General features: G+C 39.9%; 1 protein-coding gene and 1 non-coding gene across 2 annotated transcripts; both read left to right on the plus strand.

Annotated features, from left to right (window-relative positions):
* The first annotated feature begins 18,778 nt into the window (after positions 1–18,778).
* Positions 18,779–18,912, plus strand: LOC115802214 (small nucleolar RNA SNORA70). The gene has a single exon (XR_004022631.1). It is a non-coding gene; the product is annotated as a small nucleolar RNA SNORA70 (small nucleolar RNA).
* Positions 18,913–18,969: 57 nt separating this feature from the next.
* LOC149744410 (large ribosomal subunit protein uL16-like) lies at positions 18,970–19,260 on the plus strand. Its single transcript, XM_089904951.1, has one exon. The coding sequence runs from the start codon at positions 18,970–18,972 to the stop codon at positions 19,258–19,260; it is 291 nt and encodes a 96-aa protein (XP_089761077.1).
* Positions 19,261–20,554: the final 1,294 nt, after the last annotated feature.

The raw sequence follows: 20,554 nt of genomic DNA on the forward strand, positions 1-20,554 counted from the left end.
CTTTGAAGAAGTAAATTTTGTTATAAACCACCAAAAGGGAAACATAATCCCATTTAAAAAGAAAGCATGTCCCAATCTTCAGGGGACCTCAATTTATTTTTACTTACCCTTTAAAGATCATATATTGTTTTGAAAGAACGCTTTGAAAAATCAGAAAGCAGAAGTGACTTGAAATATTCATTTTTACGAAACGTATTGTGGTTGGTTTATCAGACTTCATAGCACTTGGCAGTGATACGTCAGAGTAATGACATTTAAAAATACTTGAACAGAAAGAGATTGCTCTATTAAGCAACTTGGTAAAGAGCTTTTAGTACTATTATTGATATGACAAAGGAAACCCAGTGCGGTAGTTTAATTGGACTCTGTACAGTCAAACAAAATAATCCACAATAGTAAAACCGCAGTATTGGAAATCATTTTGTAATTCATTTTGCAGATTATTTGTTTTGTAAAATGAAGCCAAACATTTGTGTAATCAAATCCTACAGAATGGGTTAATATCAGATTGATTCTGGGAACTCCCTGGCACAGGACTCTGTGCTCACACTGCCAAGGGCCCAGGTTCAATCCCTGGTCGGGGAATTAAGGTCCCACAAGCCACGCAGCTTGGTGAAAAAAAAATAAAAATCAGACTCATTCTAATCTGAATACTATTATTATTATTATTATTATCATTGTGTGGTACGCGGGCCTCTCACCGTTGCGGCCCCTCCCGCCGCGGAGCACAGGCTCCGGACGCACAGGCCCAGTGGCCACGGCCCACGGGCCCAGCCGCTCCGCGGCATGTGGGATCCTCCCCGACCGGGGCACGAACCCGTGGCCCCTGCATCGGCAGGCGGACTCCCAACCACTGTGCCACTAGGGAAGCCCTGAATACTATTTTAAAGGGAAAATATTACCGTGATGTTCCATGTAGGTATTTGTAAATGTAAAAAGAGCTTCCAAAGCCGCTGTTCCAATGGTAAGGTAGGTTGTGCCAGGCAGATATGCAAACAGCACAAACCAGGGACAAACCAGTACGTCCTTACAGGTCTTTTATAGTGTGATTCTAGTTTAAAAAAAAAACAAAACAGGGCTTCCCTGGTGGCGCAGTGGTTGAGAGTCCGCCTGCCGGTGCAGGGGACGCGGGTTCGTGCCCCGGTCCGGGAAGATCCCACATGCCGCGGAGCGGCTGGGTCCGTGAGCCATGGCCGCTGAGCCTGCGCGTCCGGAGCCTGTGCTCCGCAACGGGAGAGGCCACGGCAGTGAGAGGCCCGCGTACCACAAAAAAAAAACCCCCAAAACATACTTTGCCGAAGTGCTATGATAATCTTATTACACTTGAATACCAAAAAGAAAATGGAAGGTACCCCAAAGAACGTTCCTGCATTCAGTACTTCCATCCAGGTTGTCCCTTCTGTGGCAAAGAACGGCCCACATCCTACCAAAACTGTTTCTTCTTCCCTAGCACACCTAACTTCCTTGTGCTTCACAGATATTGCCTTTTTTTTTCTCCCTCTCAAATTCAAGGTTTGGGGCAACTCTAACTGATCAAGTGTATTGGCACCATTTTCCAAAAGGCATTTTGCTCACTTTGTGTCTCACGTTGGGTCATAGGTCAGCAATTCTCACATCTCAGACTTTATTATTTGTGTATCTGTGATGGTGATCTTTGATCAGTGATCTGTGATATCATCTTGCAGAAAGGTTATGGCTCAGATCACGACTCACTGAAGGCTCCGAGGATGGTTTGAATTTTTCAGCAAGAAAGTCTTTTTTAGTTAAGGTATATGCATTGTCTTTAGGCTTAATATTATTGCACACTTAACAGTCGACAGTCTAGTGTATACATAACTGTTATATGCACTAGGAAAGCAAAACATTCCTGTAACTCTCTTTGTTGTAATTTTGGCTTTATTGTATCTCCAAGGTGTATGCCTGTAGTAGGCGGCCAGCTGGGTGGGGCTGCTGGACCCCAATCATAACTAAGTAGTTGAAAATAACAAAGTTATTAGTAGCCTGGATCCCTGCATGATTCTATGGAGCAGAGTCAGCAACCAGCCTGGAAAATGAGAGACAAGCTTTTCTGTTAGAGCTTCCACCTTTTCAGATTTTCATATTACAGCGTTGTAACTTTTTGGCTGGATACTACATCCTGAGTGATTTATGCTACCATGTCTTTCTTCATGGAGAGTCTAGTCACTTTGTTCTGATATTCAACAATGCAATTTTGAAGGCATTTTTACTTCTAGTATATTTTTGGATGGGAAAATATGTAACTTTATTCGTTTCGTAAAATTTTTCTTATGATCATGTTTTAAAGCTGAAGCTGTCCTTCTGAAGCCTTGCTGGAAACAAATAAAATAGCGTTCATGTTTTCTCATGCTTGCTTATATATGTGTGCAAGGATAGTCCTTTAATTCTTTTTTCTTGTAAATTAGAAGTTCAAGAAGTTCATGCTTCATTATGGAGTGACAGTGAAATACTTGGAAGATAACCAAACTGAAATCAGAGAACCCTTTTGACTCCTAGCTCGGAAGACTTGGGGCTAATTAACAGCTTCCATTTGTAGTTTTTATATATGGAATAAAATGATGTCAGAATATTAAAAATTCTGGAACAAGTGCACAAAATAGTGAACTTGCTCCTTATCAGCTTGGGGTCTTCAGCTCCTTCAACATAACATAAAGAAGTTTTTGTTTTTATCTCCACAGAAAGTAAAGTCAGTTAAGTGACATTTTATTCCCACCTTAACTATTGTTCTTGTTTGGTTTTTTTTTGCTTAATAAGAGTTTTCTTTTTCCCCCCAAAAGGTAGCTTTGAACAGCTTTGTTCTATTTTGATGGGGTGGAATTTAAGATTTAAAGACAAATTATTTAATTGAAGTATAGCTGATTTACAATGTTGTGTTAATTTATGCTGTACAGCAAAGTGATTCTATTATATATACATATGTATGTATTGTGTGTACACACACACACACACACACATTCTTTTTCCATTGTGGTTTATCCCAGGATATTGAATATAGTTCCCTGTGCTATGCAGTAGGGCCTTGTTGTTTATCCCTTCTATATATATTAGTTTGCACCTGCTAACCCCAAACTCCCAATCCATCCCTCCCCCACCCCCTCCCCCTTGGCAACCACAAGTCGGTTCTCTGTCTGTGACTCTTCTTCTGTTTTGTAGATAAGTTCATTTGTGTCATATTTTAGATTCTACATATAAGTGATATATGGTATTTGTATTTCTGTCTGATTTCACGTAGTGCGATCATCTCTAGGTCCATCCACATTACTGCAAAAGGCATCATTTCGTTCTTTTTTATGACTGAGTAGTATTCCATTGTATATATGTACCACGTCTTCTTTATCCATTCCTCTGTCGACGGACACTTAGGTTGCTTCCATGTCTTGGCTGTTGTGAATAGTGCTGCTATGAACATTGGGGTGCATGTGTCTTTTTGAATGATAGTTTTTGTCTGGATATATGCCCAGGAGTGGGATTGCTGGGTCAAATGGTAGTACTATTTTTAGTTTTTGAGGGACCTCCATACTGTTCTTCATAGTGGCTGTACCAATTTAACATTCCCACCAACAGTGCAGGAAGGTTCCCTTTTCTCTACGCCCTCTCCAGAGTTTTCAACTGGTAAGTTTTTAAGTGCAGTGAGGAAGAAATAGAAAACTGTGTTGGAAAATTATTTTAAACCAAGTTATTATGGCTTTACTTTTTACCAGAAACTAGGAAATAACGTATTTTTCAGTATGAAGAATATAGAGGTATTTATGCTGAATTTTTCACTTTAAGTAAAATACGTATGGATTTCTATCTACTGGTTTTCTTTTATTTCTTATCATGTGGCTTTCCTTTGAGAGAAGCATTTTATTCCCAACATGCACAAACTTGAAAATGGCTACTTTTGATCTGCATTTTGAATAAATGTTTCTGATCACAAATGTGGGACAGTTTGAATCATCATACTTGCCTATTTCAATTTTCATACATGTCAAATCCAATACATTGCAGATATGAAATCTGTATGAATAGTTGTTGATCAGTGATGTATATATTTTACATAAATGGTTTGATAATTTCAATTTATTGAGCATTAAAAATAAAATGTATTCTACATCAAAATACAGTGTAGTATTCATCACATCCTAAAAATAAATGCGCTATGGGCACTAACTGATTTAAACTTGTGACCATAGACAATTTATTCGTTCTGAACATTTGAAGACATTCTTCTTATTTTTTCTGTAAGAGTTTAATCAACTAATTACTCTCTCTGTCTTCTACTGGGAGCATCAGGTTTCTTGCTTTCATGATATTATATCGGCTTCTCCATTTACAATTATGTTGTGTTTTTCTTCATTCAGTAGTTGCTTTGCTGTGGACTTTTAATGAATTTGATATTGAAGCTCATCCTATAAAATTGTTTTTCTAAACATAGACAGTTCATAAACATTTTACATAAATATTTTATAAAATGTTATGCTGTATCTAAAAATGTCAGAGTATATAATCATGCTAGTTTCAAAACTTTTTTTCACAATTATTTTTTAGAACACCAAACCATGCCCCTACGAAAGTACTAGTCTACTGAGGTAGGGAAAGGTTGTCACGGGAGCTGGGAAATACCAAATGCTCTATATTGACCAGGCATTTTGATGTCTATGCAGCAGGAATGGAAAAGGAGGGAGTTTCATGCATGCCTGTATATTTCTCATTTTCCCATAGGCTTATAAAGGAGATGGCTTTTTTGTTGGATAAACGTACATAGTGCTGCATGGTAATTATTTCTGTTTCTGACTAAAATGCTACTACTTTTAAATCCAACAAACATGTTAAGAACCACCTCAGAGCCATCTGTGTTCATGTTAGCAGAAATCACCTACAGGTTTGCTTCTCTAGAATTCAAAGCATAGCAAATATAAAATATCCCGCTCCATGAAGTGTAAGATGAATTCCCAGCTGCTCTCTGGGTACAAAGTTTACTGGGCAAGTCTGGGCAGATGGATTCGTGCCAACACAAAGAATAATCATAGAAATAGGTATAAAGAATAATCACAGAAATAGATATAAAGATGTTTGCAAACCAGCAGCATGAGCTTCCTAAAATTAGGGCCAGTTTTCCACTGGCAACCACCAAACGTGATGTATGTATCTTTCAAGTATGGGATACATTTGTCTACCATCTTTCACGCCTCCATTCCATAACAGTCAAAACGCATCGGGCATGAAAAATGCACAGAGCTTGGAACAGTAATAAGGGATCCGAGTATGTTTCTTCCTGAAGGTTTTCTATCTTCGGACATCTGACCACCTCTGACAGCATATGTTTGTGGTAAACTAGGTTCAGAAGGACTTAGGATGGTAACCTGGGGGAAACTGGGATGTGGAAAATTTATTTTTACTCTGTAGAGCAGAGGCCTGACCTCACATTCACTGACCTCGCAGAGGCAGGCCACCCCACCTAGAAAGCGCGTGTTGACCACTTACTCTGAGGAATCAGAATTACATATACTATATAGACTCAGAGTACAGAATTGTAATCTTTTAGCAAAAAAATCTCTGTATGTCACATGTACAGATTAGACAGCTAGAGGATTGAACATTCCTAACCATGAAAGGAAGAAGCCATCGTTATCAAGCCTGAACTCATACTGCTGCCACAGGACAGGCCAATAAGTGGGGAGATGAGGTCCTGGGGCAAGGGATAGCAACTTTATTTGGAAAGCCAGCAGACCGAGAAGATGGCAGGCTAATGTCCCAGAGAACCATCGTGCCCAAGTCAGAATTCAGGCTGCTTTTATACTAAAAAGGGGCGAGGGTGTGGCTGGTTCTCGCAGACGTCTTTGTGTTGGAGTCCTTTGTTCTTGCATCTGTCCAGGTAGGTCGGGTCTTGATGTTCCTGTAAACCTCCAACAAGACGAATGTTATTCTCTGTTCTGCAACTTTTTATCTCCTTAGGAGTGGAAAAGTGTTACACCCTTAAAGGTCAGAGCCTTGAGAATGGGCTTTCCTGTATATTTCAGGCTCTAGGCAACATTTTTAACTTGAAGCTAAAGCAACAGACGAGCGGTCCCCAACCTTTTCGGCACCAGGGACCGGTTTCATGGAAGACAGTTTTTCTAGAGACCGGAGTTGGGGGTGACGGTCAAGTAGTCATGCGAGCAATGGGGAGTGGCAGATGAAGCATGAAGCTTCGCTCGCTTGCCCACCACTCGCTTCCTGCCGTGTGGCCCTGTTCCTAACAGGCTGCGGACCAGTAACCGTCAGCGACCTGGGGGTTGGGAACCCCTGCAATAGAATACAGAGGTTAAAAACAGATCCAAAATGGAGTCAGATTTGTTCTTCTGTATTACAGTATCATTTTCCTGAAGATTCTGTCTTTGTTTAAAAATTTTTATTGGAGTATTGTTGATTTGCAATGTTGTGTTAGTTTCAGGTGTACAGCAAAGCGAATCAGTTATACATACACATATATCCTCTCTTTTTTAGATTCTTTTCCCATCTAGGTTGTCAGAGTATTAAGTAGAGTTCCCTATGCTCTATGGTAGGTCCTTATTAGTTATCTGTCTTATATACAGTATTGTATATGTGTCAATCCCAGTCTTCCAGTTTATCACTTCCCCCATGTTTCCCCTTGGGTAACCGTAAGTTTGATTTTGATACCTGTGAAGACTTGACTGTGGGGGAGATGAGATTGGTTTTAGGGAGAATGCTTTTTTGTTGTTGTTTGGTTTTGTTTTTTTTTTTTTTTTTTTTTTTTTGCGGTACGCGGGCCTCTCATTGTTCTGGCCTCTCCCGTTGCGGAGCACAGGCTCCGGACGCGCAGGCTCAGCGGCCATGGCTCACGGGCCCAGCCGCTCCGCGGCATGTGGGATCTTCCCGGACCGGGGCACGAACCCGCGTCCCCTGCATCGGCAGGCGGACTCTCAACCGCTGCGCCGCCAGGGAAGCCCGAGGGAGAAGGCTTTTGCTCTGATGCTGGAAACACCCCAGACCAACTATAGCAAGTTAAGTAATCTCTATCCAGGGCCCTGTGTAAACAGGAAGGTGCATACTTAATGCAGATTGAGGGTTCTCTGTCAGCTGCCTTACAAATATACTGCATTTAACGTTCTCTAACGTTGTCTGAACTTGTTGTAACCTGGAAACGTTGAGAAAGTCCCAAAGCCGGTAATCACTACACTAAGATTTTAAGCCTAGGTGAAATAATCCTCAAAACCCATGATTCTAAGCTTAAAAGCATCGGGGAACAAAATACTGGTCTACCCTCTCCCTGAGATTCCAAGGACTGAAGAAGCCTTGAGTCTCTGCCAACTCCATGTCACCCAAACAATTTAAGGAAGAATTGTCATGACTTTGATGAAGAGAAGTTTGAATCAAGGATTTCTAGAGTGACACAAAGAAAGAAATGAGAAAACCTCTCTCAAACATAAAGAAAACTATTCAGGGTTAACTTACAGGGTTCTCTGTAATTATCCTCTTATTTTTGTTTTCATGTATAAACTAAACCAGTAATAATCCAGGTTGTGATGGACACTTCCAATATAAAAGGATAGAAGTTACTTGTGCAGGTCATACTGACCTTATACAAGCCTGAGTACATAGAATAACCACTTGTGGGACTTCCCTGGTGGCGCAGTAGTTAAGAATCCGCCTGCCAATGCAGGGGACACGGGTTTGAGCCGTGATCTGGGAAGATCCCGCATGCTGTGGAGCAACTAAGCCCGTGCGCCACAACTACTGAGGCCATGTGCTGCAACTACTGAAGCCCGCGTGCCTAGGGCCCGTGCTCCACAACAAGAGAAGCCACTGCAATGAGAAGCCCGCTTGCCACAACTAGAGAAAGCCTGCGTGCAGCAACGAAAACCCAACGCGGCCAAAACTAAATAAAAATAAATATATTTTTTAAAAAAAGAGAATAACCATTTGTATAGAAAGACGTCAATGAAATCATCTATGGTTTTATTTTCATTTACATTTTATCATTTCATTTACTTTAAATCTTTGGATTTTATCAACAAAATCTGTTTTAATTCATGACTTAAAATAATGGATCAAGCTTACGTAGTTTACAAAATAAGACACTACTGGTTGAATTATTTCTTCATAAAAGAAGCTTTGTTACTAAACTGTAATATTAGAGTTTAAGCTTAAATATTCCCCCTAAAGTTTTGCCTTCAGTTACAAGGTCTCCCATACATTAAACTGACAGATTCTTTCAGTCCAGCAACAACTGTTGTTTTCCTTGCCCCAGTGAAAAATAAACTGCAGGAGATTCCTGGATTAACAAGAGAGATTGGGTCCATATGCATATAGTTGTCTCCTACTGCAAACTCTCTGGTCATGACATGTGTTATACGATTCAGTGTAGTTGCCAGATAATTTCCTAGGATGTAATTTGTGTTTCTGCATTGACTTAAAGACTGAAATATTAAAGACTCATAAACTAATGAAGGCCTCCTCAGTTAATTGTATCAGAATCAAGTACTTAGGTTGAACCTCTGCCTGACAAACAGGCTCATTTGGCAGACACCAAGAGTGAGAATGCCGTGTGGCTTTCACTACATGTAAAATTTTTCATTTGACCTCAGGGTAAAAAGAAAAAATAGATACACTGTACTACAAATGATTTGACAAAAGCCATTGGATCAAATGACCCTTGCTTTTTCCTTCATGTGATGTTTTCTTAGTTTATTTTATTCAACTGTAGTTGATTTACAGTGTTGTGTTAATTTCTGCTGTACAGCAAAGTGACTCAGTTATACATATTTGTACATTCATTTTCATATTCTTTTCCATTATGGTTTATCACAGGGTATTGAATAGAGTTCCCTCTGGTAGACAGTAGGACCTTGTTTTTGATCCATCCTATATACACTAGTTTGCATCTGCTAATCCCAAACTCCTAATCCTTTCTTCCCCCACCCCCTCCCCCTTTACAACCACAAGTCTGTTCTCTTTGTCTGTAAGTCTGCTGCTGTTTTGTAAATAAGTTCATTTATATCATTTTTAGATACCACATATAAGCGATATCATACGGTATTTGTATTTCTCTGATTTACTTCACTCACTATGATTGTCTCTAGGTCCATCCATGTTGTTGCAAATGGCATTATTTCATTCTTTTTCATGGCTGAGTAATACTCCATTGTATGTATGTACCACATCTTCTTTATCCATTCATGTACTGATGGACACCTAGGTTGCTTCCATGCCTTGTCTATTATGAATAGTGCTGCTATGAGCGTTGGGGCGCATGTATCTTTTTGAATGATAGTTTTGTTTGGATATATGCCCAGGAGTGGGATTGCTGGGTCATGTTTAACTCTATTTTTACTTTTTTGAGGAACCTCCATACTGTTCTCCATAGTGGCTGCACTGATGTCCATTCCCGCCAACAGTGCAGGAAGGACCCTTCCTCGGTGTGACTTTCTGTTCCCTGAATTCTTTCTTTTAGTCCATGCTCCTTGGTTTTTTTCTGTCCTTCTGCTCCATTTGTCAATACCTCCACGTAGTATCTTCCATTTTCCTCACAAGATCAACAGTCATAGCAACTGCAAACAATGGTAACACCAAAGTTCCCAAATCTACAGAAATTTCAGGCGAGAGTCACTCTGCCCTCACCTCCTTCTCCACCATCTGCCTTTATTCCTTGTTTCAGTCCTGTAGTTTGCACGCCTCCTTGTTAGGGATAATTCTTTGTGAGGCCTCTGCTATCAGGGAGCGACATCTGTCCTCACTTTTTCTGTTGTTTCCCTTTTCTCCTGGCTCTTGTCCTCTTAAGAGACTGTAGTGAACACATGTGCAAGCCTGTTTTCATCGTGTATTTACCCGATTTCTTTGTAATTGAACCCTCTTGCTTCCGTGCTCCCTTATTTCTCCTTAAGATTTGGGGTAGGTCCAGCTCCTCCTGAATCATGACGTTTGTCTTCTCTTGCCTGCGCCCCCAATATTCTTTTCTAATGCCATGCATTCAACTCCCTTTTCTAAAAGCCACTCCCAGACTTCTGTCTTCATTTCAGAGCTTCCTGAAAATCCACATTGCTTTCCAAAAGGTTAGACGTTGTCATGTCTCTTTGGATATCTGATAGCATCTCAAACTGGAAAAGTCAGTGGTGATTTTATGAGCTTTTTAAAACTTAGAGTTGATTATTATAACTCTATATTATAACAGTTTCAGGTGTACAGCATATTTTATAGATTATAATCCATTTAAAGTTATTGTAAATTATTGGCTCTATTCCCTGTGTTCTACATTGTATCTTATTTATCTTCTACACAAGAGTTTGTATGTATGGTCTTTCTTCAGCCATCTGAGCCTAGCAAATTTGTTTTATAGTTTATTTAGAGATCATGGTGCCAATTAACTAGGAGAAATTATTTCTTCTAAATTAGAAATATAGATTAGGGCAACTATTAAAAGGGAATTTCATCTTCTAATATTAAATCTAGGCTTTATGATCTCCTAGGGAACTGTCAGTGTCTGTGTTTTTTCCCATTTTTACATGGCATTGGGAGCAGCCTTAAGAACCATTAAATATGCTTTCACAGTACAAAATATGCTTAGAGCCTCCATAAAATGAACATATTAAAAATAAAATTTGGAAATCAGTGCAAATGTGCTGAATGAAGAGACATGTATATTGAGAGGGTCATCAAGAGAAAGTGTTTCAGTGGTTTCACAGTAAATAAAAACTCAATCTCAGGAGTCCCCCACCCCTTTTTTTTTTTTTTTTGCGGTACGCGGGCCTTTCACTGTTGTGGCCTCTCCCGTTGCGGAGCACAGGCTCCGGATGCGCAGGCTCAGCGACCATGGCTCACGGGCCCAGCCGCTCCGCGGCATGTGGGATCTTCCCGGACCGGGGCACGAACCCGTGTCCCCTGCATCGGCAGGCGGACTCTCAGCCTCTGCGCCACCAGGGAAGCCCAGGAGTCCCCTCTTAATTAAAGTGAAATTTAAGAATATTTCAAAGTGTACTACTTATTGCATAGTTTTAAGTATAAGATTATTTTTCCTGTTTATGAGAATAAGCCGTGAGATAAAAGAGGAATTCTCATGAAAACATATAACACAAAAACACTTGAGAATTTCTCTCTGGTGAACTTATTCATGATTTACGCATAATTCCATTGGATTTTATTTCACAAGGACTTTTATTTGCGTTAATTCAATATCCTTTTGTACATAGTTTGATCCTGAAATGTCTGAGAATCTACAACATATTTTTGATAAAAGTCCTATTCAGAGGAGAACATCACACCATTATTTATAACACACAGTCCTATAAATTGGATGGAACTGCAGCTGGCTTCGTGATTACATGTCTACATGTGTTATCATGCAACTGGAAATGAAAAAGATCTCAATTCTGTGCTCAAATGTGGATCTGGTTATCAGGACATGGTTATGGTCTAGCACAAGTTAGAATACAGAGATAAGCTCTCCACATTCCAGGGTCTACCTTTTTTGGAGCAGCGTTATATTTTATCTAGAACATTCCTCAGTTCCTCACTCTGCAGGTTTGGAGTCAAAAATCCATGAGATCTTCCCCATTCTGGTTCACTTAGCCAATGACTATGTGTAGGCTTTGCCCTTTTAGCATGTAATGGCTATAGGACAGTTGAACCCAAGGAGATGCAAACAGAAACCCAACTGCCTTGTTTTAAGAGCATCCCGGTGTTGCCTTGACTTCACTGTAATCCCCAGGATTTCAGTGCTGTCTAGGTGGAATGCCAGGTCCGGTAGGCCATCAAGGTGGGTAGCTTTCAATACACGAGAATGCACGTCCAAGAAAATTAATGCAGTGTCCCAATACTTCAGCTTAGCATTGAAAAGTAAAATCACATCTGCTTAGAGTTCCAAATACCCAGGATCTTCCTAGAGGCCGTTAAATGCAAAGTTTTAAAATTTACTGGACCCTCTTTATTGAACTATTTTTAACAGGCTACAGTGGCAAAATATTTTTAGGCAGTGGGGGTCTGTCCCTTCCCCAAACGATGTGAAAGACCGGGCTGTGTTAGACGGGGTAGTAAGAGCAATACAGCTTCAGGGATTTTCCGGTTGTTTTCTTTAATAAATATACTTTCCACATCAGCTTCTTTGAGCTGCGTTGCTGGAACTTTTTTTCCATTCTTTACAAGTACATGTTTTTGGGTGAGTTCAAAAAGATTCGACTAGGCACTGTCCTTTGAGTGTGGTGATAAAATAGAGGTGACACAGGCTTAAGACCAAGTGTCAGTTGCTCATGGAGAGTTGTCAGGATTTGAGCACCACGTGCTTTCCAGGGAGCACAGGTGACAGGAATCAAATGAAAACCAAGACACTAGTATATCAAAAATAACTCATAAAAAATAACTTGTAAAAAAATTGGGGGAAAAGAAAACAAAACAGAACTTCCCTGGTGGCACAGTGGTTAAGAATCCACCCGCCAACGGAGGGGACATGGGTTCCATCCCTGGTCCTGGAAGATCCCACATGCCACGGAGCTGCTAAGCCCACGAGCCGCAACTACTGAGCCTGCGTGCCACAACTACTGAAGCCCGCGTGCCTAGAGCCTGCGCTCCGCAACAAGAGAAGCCACCGCAATGAGAAGCCCGCGCACCACAACGAAGAGTAGCCCCCGCTCGCCGCAACTAGAGAAAGCCCGTGTGCAGCAACAAAGACCCAACGCAGCCAAAAATAAATAACAAAACAAAAAAACAAAACCCAGTTAAGAAAAAGCAAGCATAGTCTCTTTTAAAAATAAAATTGACTATAACATTGGGAACCACAAGGAGTGTCTTCCTTAACGTGAAAGTTTTTAATAAAAGGATTAATATCCCTCTGTTTACAAATCTCTCAATCTTTCTCCCAATTTTATTCACATTATGATTATTATTTTTTGGCTCTCAGTTCTCAAGAGATTTACTTATGCACTTTGGAAAGACAGTGTCCGCGAACTGTTGAGCCATATTTGAAATCTGTTTCACCAAGAACGTGGATACTTAGAAAATCAGATTACTTCTGGGTTTGGAAGAACAGTTAGTCTAATCTAAGCATCTTGCACCTAGTTCAACCATTTTTCCAGCGTTCCACCAAACTATTCGTCAGCCTATGCCTATACCTCTCCAGGGTGAGGGGATTCAATGCCTTGAAAAAAACAAACTTGAAAGTACAACTTTTTACTGAAACGTGACTAAAAGGGTAAAACTGTTATAATAGAAAAATGTTGTATCCACATTCATTTAAGATTAAGAACAGCCTATCATTTCTTTCCTTCTCCCAAATTAAATGATAGAAATAATATTTGCTTGCAGTTTTAAGTTCCATAACAGTTTTCACATATATTTAATCCAATTATGGTCGCAAAGTTAAAGCAGGTTCCCACAGCTTTAAAAAAAACACCTTAACTGTATATATTATGAAAGTATCCAACACTAAATAAATGGGCAGTATGTGTGGATCCTTCTGTCTTAGGCATTAAATAATCCCTGTTTGATAAATAAAGGCAGTGAGGGTCAGGAGAGACAAATGAATTACCAGAGATACCATTAGAATTCAGATTTCCTACTTTAAAACTGTATGACCTTTCCAACCTACCGTGCTAATTTTCTTGTTCTCCAATAGGAATATTTTTCAAGCTAACTTTTTTCTAATTGTACTTTTTTTTCCTCCCAGAGGGATATTTATTGCTCTCTATGCCAGTACCTGTTAAAAGACAGTTTAAGAAAGGTATGCTTGGGCTTCCCTGGTGGCGCAGTGGTTGAGAGTCTGCCTGCCGATGCAGGGGACAGGGGTTCGTGCCCCGGTCCGGGAAGATCCCACATGCCGCGGAGCGGCTGGGCCCGTGAGCCATGGCCGCTGAGCCTGCGCGTCCGGAGCCTGTGCTCCGCAACGGGAGAGGCCACAACAGTGAGAGGCCCGCGTACCGCAAAAAAAAAAAAAAAAAAAAGAAAGGTATGCTTATGTCATTATTTGCCTGTCTGGATAGTGAAGTATCACGTGTATTGATGTCAGGACAAAATATGTTCAAATTCAGCTTTGTCGATGACCTGTTGCGTGAATTCACATAAATTACATTTCTTATGCCTCAGCACTCTGTTCTCTGTGATGTGTATTTTTTTTTATCTTTCCAAGTTTTTACTGTGGCAAAAAAACATAACCTATAATTTCAAATTTTAACCAGTTTAAAGTATACAATTTTTTACCTTTTGGTTGATTTTTATTGAGATATAATTTACATATATAACATTGTGTACATTTAAGGCGTCCAGTGGGTTACTTTGACACATTTGTATATTGCTTTACGATCACCACCGTGGCTTTAGCTAATGCCTCTGTCCCATTATATAATTATTATTATATTTTTGTAGTCAGAAGGTTTAAGATCTAGTCTCTTAGGAATTTTGAAGTATGTAATACACTATTGTTGACTGTACTCTCTATGGTGTGCATTAGCTCTCCAGAATTTATGCATCTTCTGTTTGTAAGTTTGTATCACTAAACAGCATCTCCACCTACTCCGTACCCTCCCAGTCTCTGGGAACCACCATTCTACTCTCTGATTCTACGAGTTCAGCTTTTTTAGATTCAACACATAAGTGAGATCATGCAGCATTTAGACTTGCCCTTCTGTGTCCGGCTTGTCTCACTTAGCATAATGCCCTCAAGGTCCATCCATGTTGTCTCAAAAGGCAAGGTTTCCTTCTTTTTATGGTAAATAATATTCTGCTATGTATATTTACCACATCTTTTTTAAAAAAAATTGTATTGGAGTATAGTTGACTTATAATATTGTGTTACTTTTTGCTGTACAGCAAAGTGAATCAGTTATACATATATCCAGTCTTTTTAGGTTCTTTTTGCATATAGGTCATTACAGAGTATTGAGTAGAGCTCCCTGTGCTATAGAGTAGGTCCTTATTAGTTATCTATGTATATACAGTAGTGTATATATGTCAGTCCCAATCTCCCAATTTATGCTTCCCCTGCTTTGCCCCCTGGTAACCATACGTTTATTTTCTACTTCTGTGACTCTATATTTGTACCGTTTTTTAAGATTCCACATATAAGCGATATATGATATTTGTCATCTCTCTGACTTACTTCACTCGGTGTGACCATCTCTAGGTCCATCCATGTTGCTGCAAATGGCATTATTGCATTCTTTTTTTATCACTGAGCAATATTCCATTGTATATATGGACCACAAATTCTTTATTCACTTATCTGTCGATGGACACTTAGGTTGCTCCCATGTCCTGACTATTGTAAATAGAGCTGCTATGAACACTGGGGGGCGTGTATCTTTTCAAATTTCGGTTTTCTCTCGTATATGCCCAGTAGTGGGATCGCTGGGTCATATGGTAGTTTTATTTTTAGTTTTTTTAAGGAACCTCCATACTGTTCTCTATAGTGGCTGCACCAATTTACATTCCCACTAACAGTGTAGGAGGGTTTCCTTTTCTCCACAACCTCTCCAGCATTTACTGTTTGTAAATTTTTTGATGATGGCCATTCTGACCAGTGTGAGGTGGTACCTCATTGTAGTTTTGATTTGCATTTCTCTAGTGATTAGTGACGTTGAGCATCCTTTCATTTGCTTTTTAGCCATCTGTATGTCTTCCTTGGAGAAATGTCTATTTAGATCTTCTGCCCATTGTTGGATTGGGTTGTTTGTTTTTGTTGATACTGAGCTGCATGAGCTGTTTGTATATTTTGGAGATTAATCCCTTGTTGGTTGCTTCATTTGCAAATGTTTTCTCCCATTCTGAGGGTTTTTGTTTTTTGTTTTTTGTTTTCATTTTGTTTATGGTTTCCTTTGCTATGCAAAAGCTTATAAATTAAGTTTACCGGTATTGTAGTGAGTATCAGATCTTCATCCCTTTCTGTGTTTGAACATTCCATTGAACAGATGGACCACATTTTGTTTATCTGTTCATCTGCTGTTGTACATTTGCACTGCTTCCACCTTTCACTCTTATGAATACTAATTCTCTGATCATCCATGTAGGTGTATTTGCTTAAATACTTGTTTGCAGTTTTCTGGGGTCTGTATACCTAGGCCTGGAATTGCTAGGTCTTTTCTACCGAGTTTTGCACATTATATTTTTTATTTCAACAGACATAAATATGATTTCCGCAAGCTCACGTGACCTCACACTTTGAATGACATTCTTTCTCATTATCCAATGACTGCTCCTTTGCTCCTTTAAAGTGATCATTTTATCCTGCGCACAATAGATAGAGAAGAGCGTATGTGAAAATATAAGCAAAGTGTATTTTGATGTGGAGGTTTATTTGGCATTATCAGTCTATTCCAATCACGAATTGCTGTTATAGCCAGGCCACGTTAAAAATTCCCTTAAATACATGAGGGACAGCACATTAAAAATGACCCAGGAATTTTAAACCAAGTTGAAACTGAAGTCTATGCCACACACGTGCTATTCATGGCAATTATCACTTTATTGTCTTTCTAAGAAGTATTAGGAGTCTTCAGACGTCTGCGTGTGATGTGTCCTTTCTGTAATGCTGAAAGTATGGCAAGATTGCACTGTTTGTGGGTTAACATATTTATTTAAATGTCTACAAGTTTAACTTAGGGTATCTTTTTTGTTGCCCTATTAAAAAACATTAACTCGGTACAAAGATCCAGAAAAAATGTTCACTGAACTATAGTTGAAAGTCACAGCCTGTGTATCAGTGAAAATCCCAGGTTCCAGTTTTTTTAAAAAAAGAGAAACTCCTCAGGGATAAATGAAGATGGAGAGCATGTCTCTAAGCCCCTGCAGAAAGCCCTCCCCTTCAGACTCGCAGATCCGTCTTCCACGCAGGAGATCCTAAATTAGGGAACAGGACAGTTGAAGGAGCCCCAGACTGGTCCATGTTCTGTGTTTTTCTGTTGTCTGCATTCGTTTGCATAGCACAGGGAAGCAGCAGGATGGTATAATTACCACCATCTTTCTTGGAGCAAATTAATCTGCACTGACCTGCAGGGAGTCAATGAAGCAGAAAAGACCCCAGTGGAGAAATATTTCTTTTGTGCAGCAAAGCTCAAACCTAGTTTAAACCTTGAAATGCCAACGTATGATTTATCTCACTGTTCTCTGGCTATCAGCAGTTAAGGTAACAGGTAAAAATAGGACATGGGAAGGGGTTTCTAAACACTTGGTGGAGGCTGGCTCGTGTTTGCTCTGTTTAAATGTATCACCCACACCTGTCTGCCGGTTTGGAGACCGCGGACTTCTCATCAATTCCCGTTTTCTTCCACAAGATTTGGAGCTCATGGTTGGTAGGAAATAACCAGCATGTTGCATTTTCCCCCCCCTTTGTAGATTTTTTTTCTTCCGTTATTTTACGAGGACGTTTCACTTTCCTTTCTTTATTTTTCTCAGAAAAATGAGTGCATTTGGATGGGATTCGTAATGCAAGATGTATTTCGAACTAAATGAAAATGAAAACAAAACACATTACGATGTGGGATATGCAGGAAAAGAAACAGAAAAATTGGTCTTGGGATGTTTGCGTTAGTTAAAAAAAGTCTCAGAGAAAATATCTAAGCTTCCACTTTAAAAGCCAGAAAAAATAAGAGCAAATTAAATCTAAAATAAGTGGAAGGAAAGAAATAATAAAGAGCAGAACAAAAATCAATGAGAGACAAAACTGTTAAACAGTGGATGAAACCAATTAAATCCAAAGCTGTTCCTTTGGAAAGTTCAGTAAAATTGATTAATTTCTAGCCATCTAGTCAGGAGGAAGAAAGGAGGTAAGACACAAATAGATAAAAGAGGGGCACTGCTAAGGGCTTCATAAATATTGATGTAATAATTAGTGACTCTTATGAACAAGTTAATACCGATATATCTGGCAACTTAAAGAATCAGTGAACAAATTACTTAAAAGATGCAAATTACTAAAACTCACACAAGAAAAAAAATAACGTATAGTCCTATGTATATTTAACAAATAGAATTTGCAGTGAAATAGTTTCCAAAGAAAACTTGAAACAAAAATGGCTTATTAGGCGAATCCTAAAAAAAAAAAAAGATTTATGGAATAAAACTACTGAATACAGGCAAAATCGTCTAGAAAATAGAATATGAGAAAATGCTCTCTAAGTCATTTTAGGAGGCTAGTAGAATCAGAACCTAAAGAAGACATTATAATAAAAAGAAACTACAGATGAATAAATCTAGTAAATCCTGTGTAAATCTAGGGGTAAAAATCCTTAACAAAATAATAGAATAGTAGAATCTATTGATGTATAAAAATTATCATACATCTTGGCCAAGTTGGGTTTAAACATAGGAATATATGGTGGGTTTCACACTCAGTAACCCATCAGGGTAAGTCAGCATATTAATAGAATAAAAATGAGATTCCAAGTGATAAGAATAATAACAATTTGCTGCTAAGAGTAGCTGAAATAGAAAAGGCAGTTGACAAAACTGAAACATAAAAGCTAAACATAGAATTTTTCTGTAAGAAATTATAAGACAATTGGTGACCTTCCGTTAGGTGAAGATCTTGTAGGTAGGACACAAAACACATAGACTAAAGGAAAGCTATAAGTTGTGTTTCATTAATATTTAAAATTTCCATTTTTAAAGACTTCAGAGTGTGATATTAATCCACAAATTGGGAGAAAGAATTTACAAAATAAAGGGTTCCTTTTTAAAAATTTTTTTCAGCGGACTATAGAAAGAACACTCAGAAATGAGCAAGAAGAAAGGACATCAGCACAAAATGATTTAAATGGCCGAACAGTTTAAACAGACATTTTATCCAATAAATTTGCAAATAACCCAGTTAAGCCGACTGTGCTCTTTTCCCCACGGGGACCCGGTGTCCAGTAGCTGCAAGCAACAGCCTCCTCGGTAGTGTAGACAGCCTGTCGCCTGTATGGGTTGCCCTAAGGGACCTTGGATTCAGCCCTTTCCCGTGCACATTCGTGACTGGCCTGCTGTCCCCAATCGAGGCTCCACACAGGTATGCGTGGTGACTTTGGAAAGCCCCAGGGCACAGTGGCCAGGGTCCACACGTGCCAAGTCATAATGTCCACTGGCACCAAGCTGCAGAACGAGGAACGTGTGATTGAGGCCAAGTTCAAGTTCCCTGGCCGCCAGAAGATCCACATCTCCAAGAAATGGGGATTTACTAGGTTTAATGCGGATGAATTTGAAAACATGGTGGCAGAAAAGCGGCTCATCCTGGATGGCTGTGAGGTCACATACATCCCTAGTTGTGTCCCTCTGGCCAAATGGCGGGCCCTGCACTCATGAGAGCCTTGGCAACTGTGCCCTCCTTACTCATGCCCACCAAGAAATCCTACTTTCTTGTCAAAAAAAAAAAAAAAACAAAAAGAAAAATGCAAATAACCAATAAACACCTAAAGTATAATCAATATCACTAGCCGTTAGGAAAGCAAATTAAAACTACAAGTTACTGCTGCACATACACTAGGGGGGCTAAAATTAAAAGGACGATGATACCAAGTGTTGGTGATGATGTGGATCACCTGGAAGAATTCTCCATGTGGGTGGAAATGTAATATTAGAAAGCCACTTTGGACAGCGATTTCACTTTTTTTTTTTTGCGGTACGCGGGCCCCTCACTGCTGCGACCCCTCCCGCTGCGGAGCACAGGCTCCGGACGCGCAGGCCCAGCGGCCACGGCCCATGGGCCCAGCCGCTCCTTGTCATGTGGGATCTTCCCGGACCGGGGCACGAACCCGCGTCCCCTGCATCGGCAGGCGGACCCCCAACCACTGCACCACCGGGGAAGACCCGATTTCACTTTTTTTTAAATAAAATTAAATATACGCTCGACAGAAAATCATCCTGCAATTCCTCTCCAGGTATTTATCCAAGAAAATTAAAGACCCTTTTACTCATGGCCAGCACGGCATTGTCTATGCCTTTTTAACTCATAACAAACAAAAACGGGAAACAACCCAAGTGTCTGTCCCCCGGTCAATGGATGGTCCTGTTTCTGCAAGATGGATCACTTCTCTCCCATAAAAGAAAAAAACAACAAACTACAAAGATTCACAATAGGAATGAGTCTCAAAAACATTGACCTCAGTGAAAGAAGCCAGGCAGAAAAAGGAGACTCATTTCGATGAATTTCTCAAGAAAAATGAGTGACTTGGAGAAACCTAGGAGCCATCGTGGGGAAGGATGGGGTGGGAGGCTCACTGCAGTGGGACACCTGGGAATGTAGAGGGGATTGAAAGGGTCCCCATCTTGGTTGTGATGACTTTCACATGTTTATGTATATTTCTCAGAATCCCTCAAGTTCTATGGTTTTTCACTGAAGTTTTAGTAGGGATTTTATTGTATATCAGTCGTTGATTAATGAAGATGGTTTAAAAAATTTTCAGAAGAAGACAGCACAGATCGGGGAGGGGGTGTCTATGAGCAGTCTCGCTTTGAAGAGCCTCCTTGGAGGGAAATCCCACTTGCTTCTGTGTGGGAAGGGTGGTATCCCGAAAGCTTCCTGGATTCTAGCTGTGCTGTGAGGCCACCACGGGGGATTGCCACCTGAGAGGATGAAGAGCAAAATCGAGTGGAAAGG

Source organism: Delphinapterus leucas, chromosome X, assembly GCF_059928025.1.
Source record: "Delphinapterus leucas isolate spDelLeu-1000000601 "Yukka" chromosome X, BTC_Dleu_Yukka2, whole genome shotgun sequence".
In the NCBI taxonomy this organism is placed as follows: Eukaryota; Metazoa; Chordata; class Mammalia; order Artiodactyla; family Monodontidae; genus Delphinapterus; species Delphinapterus leucas.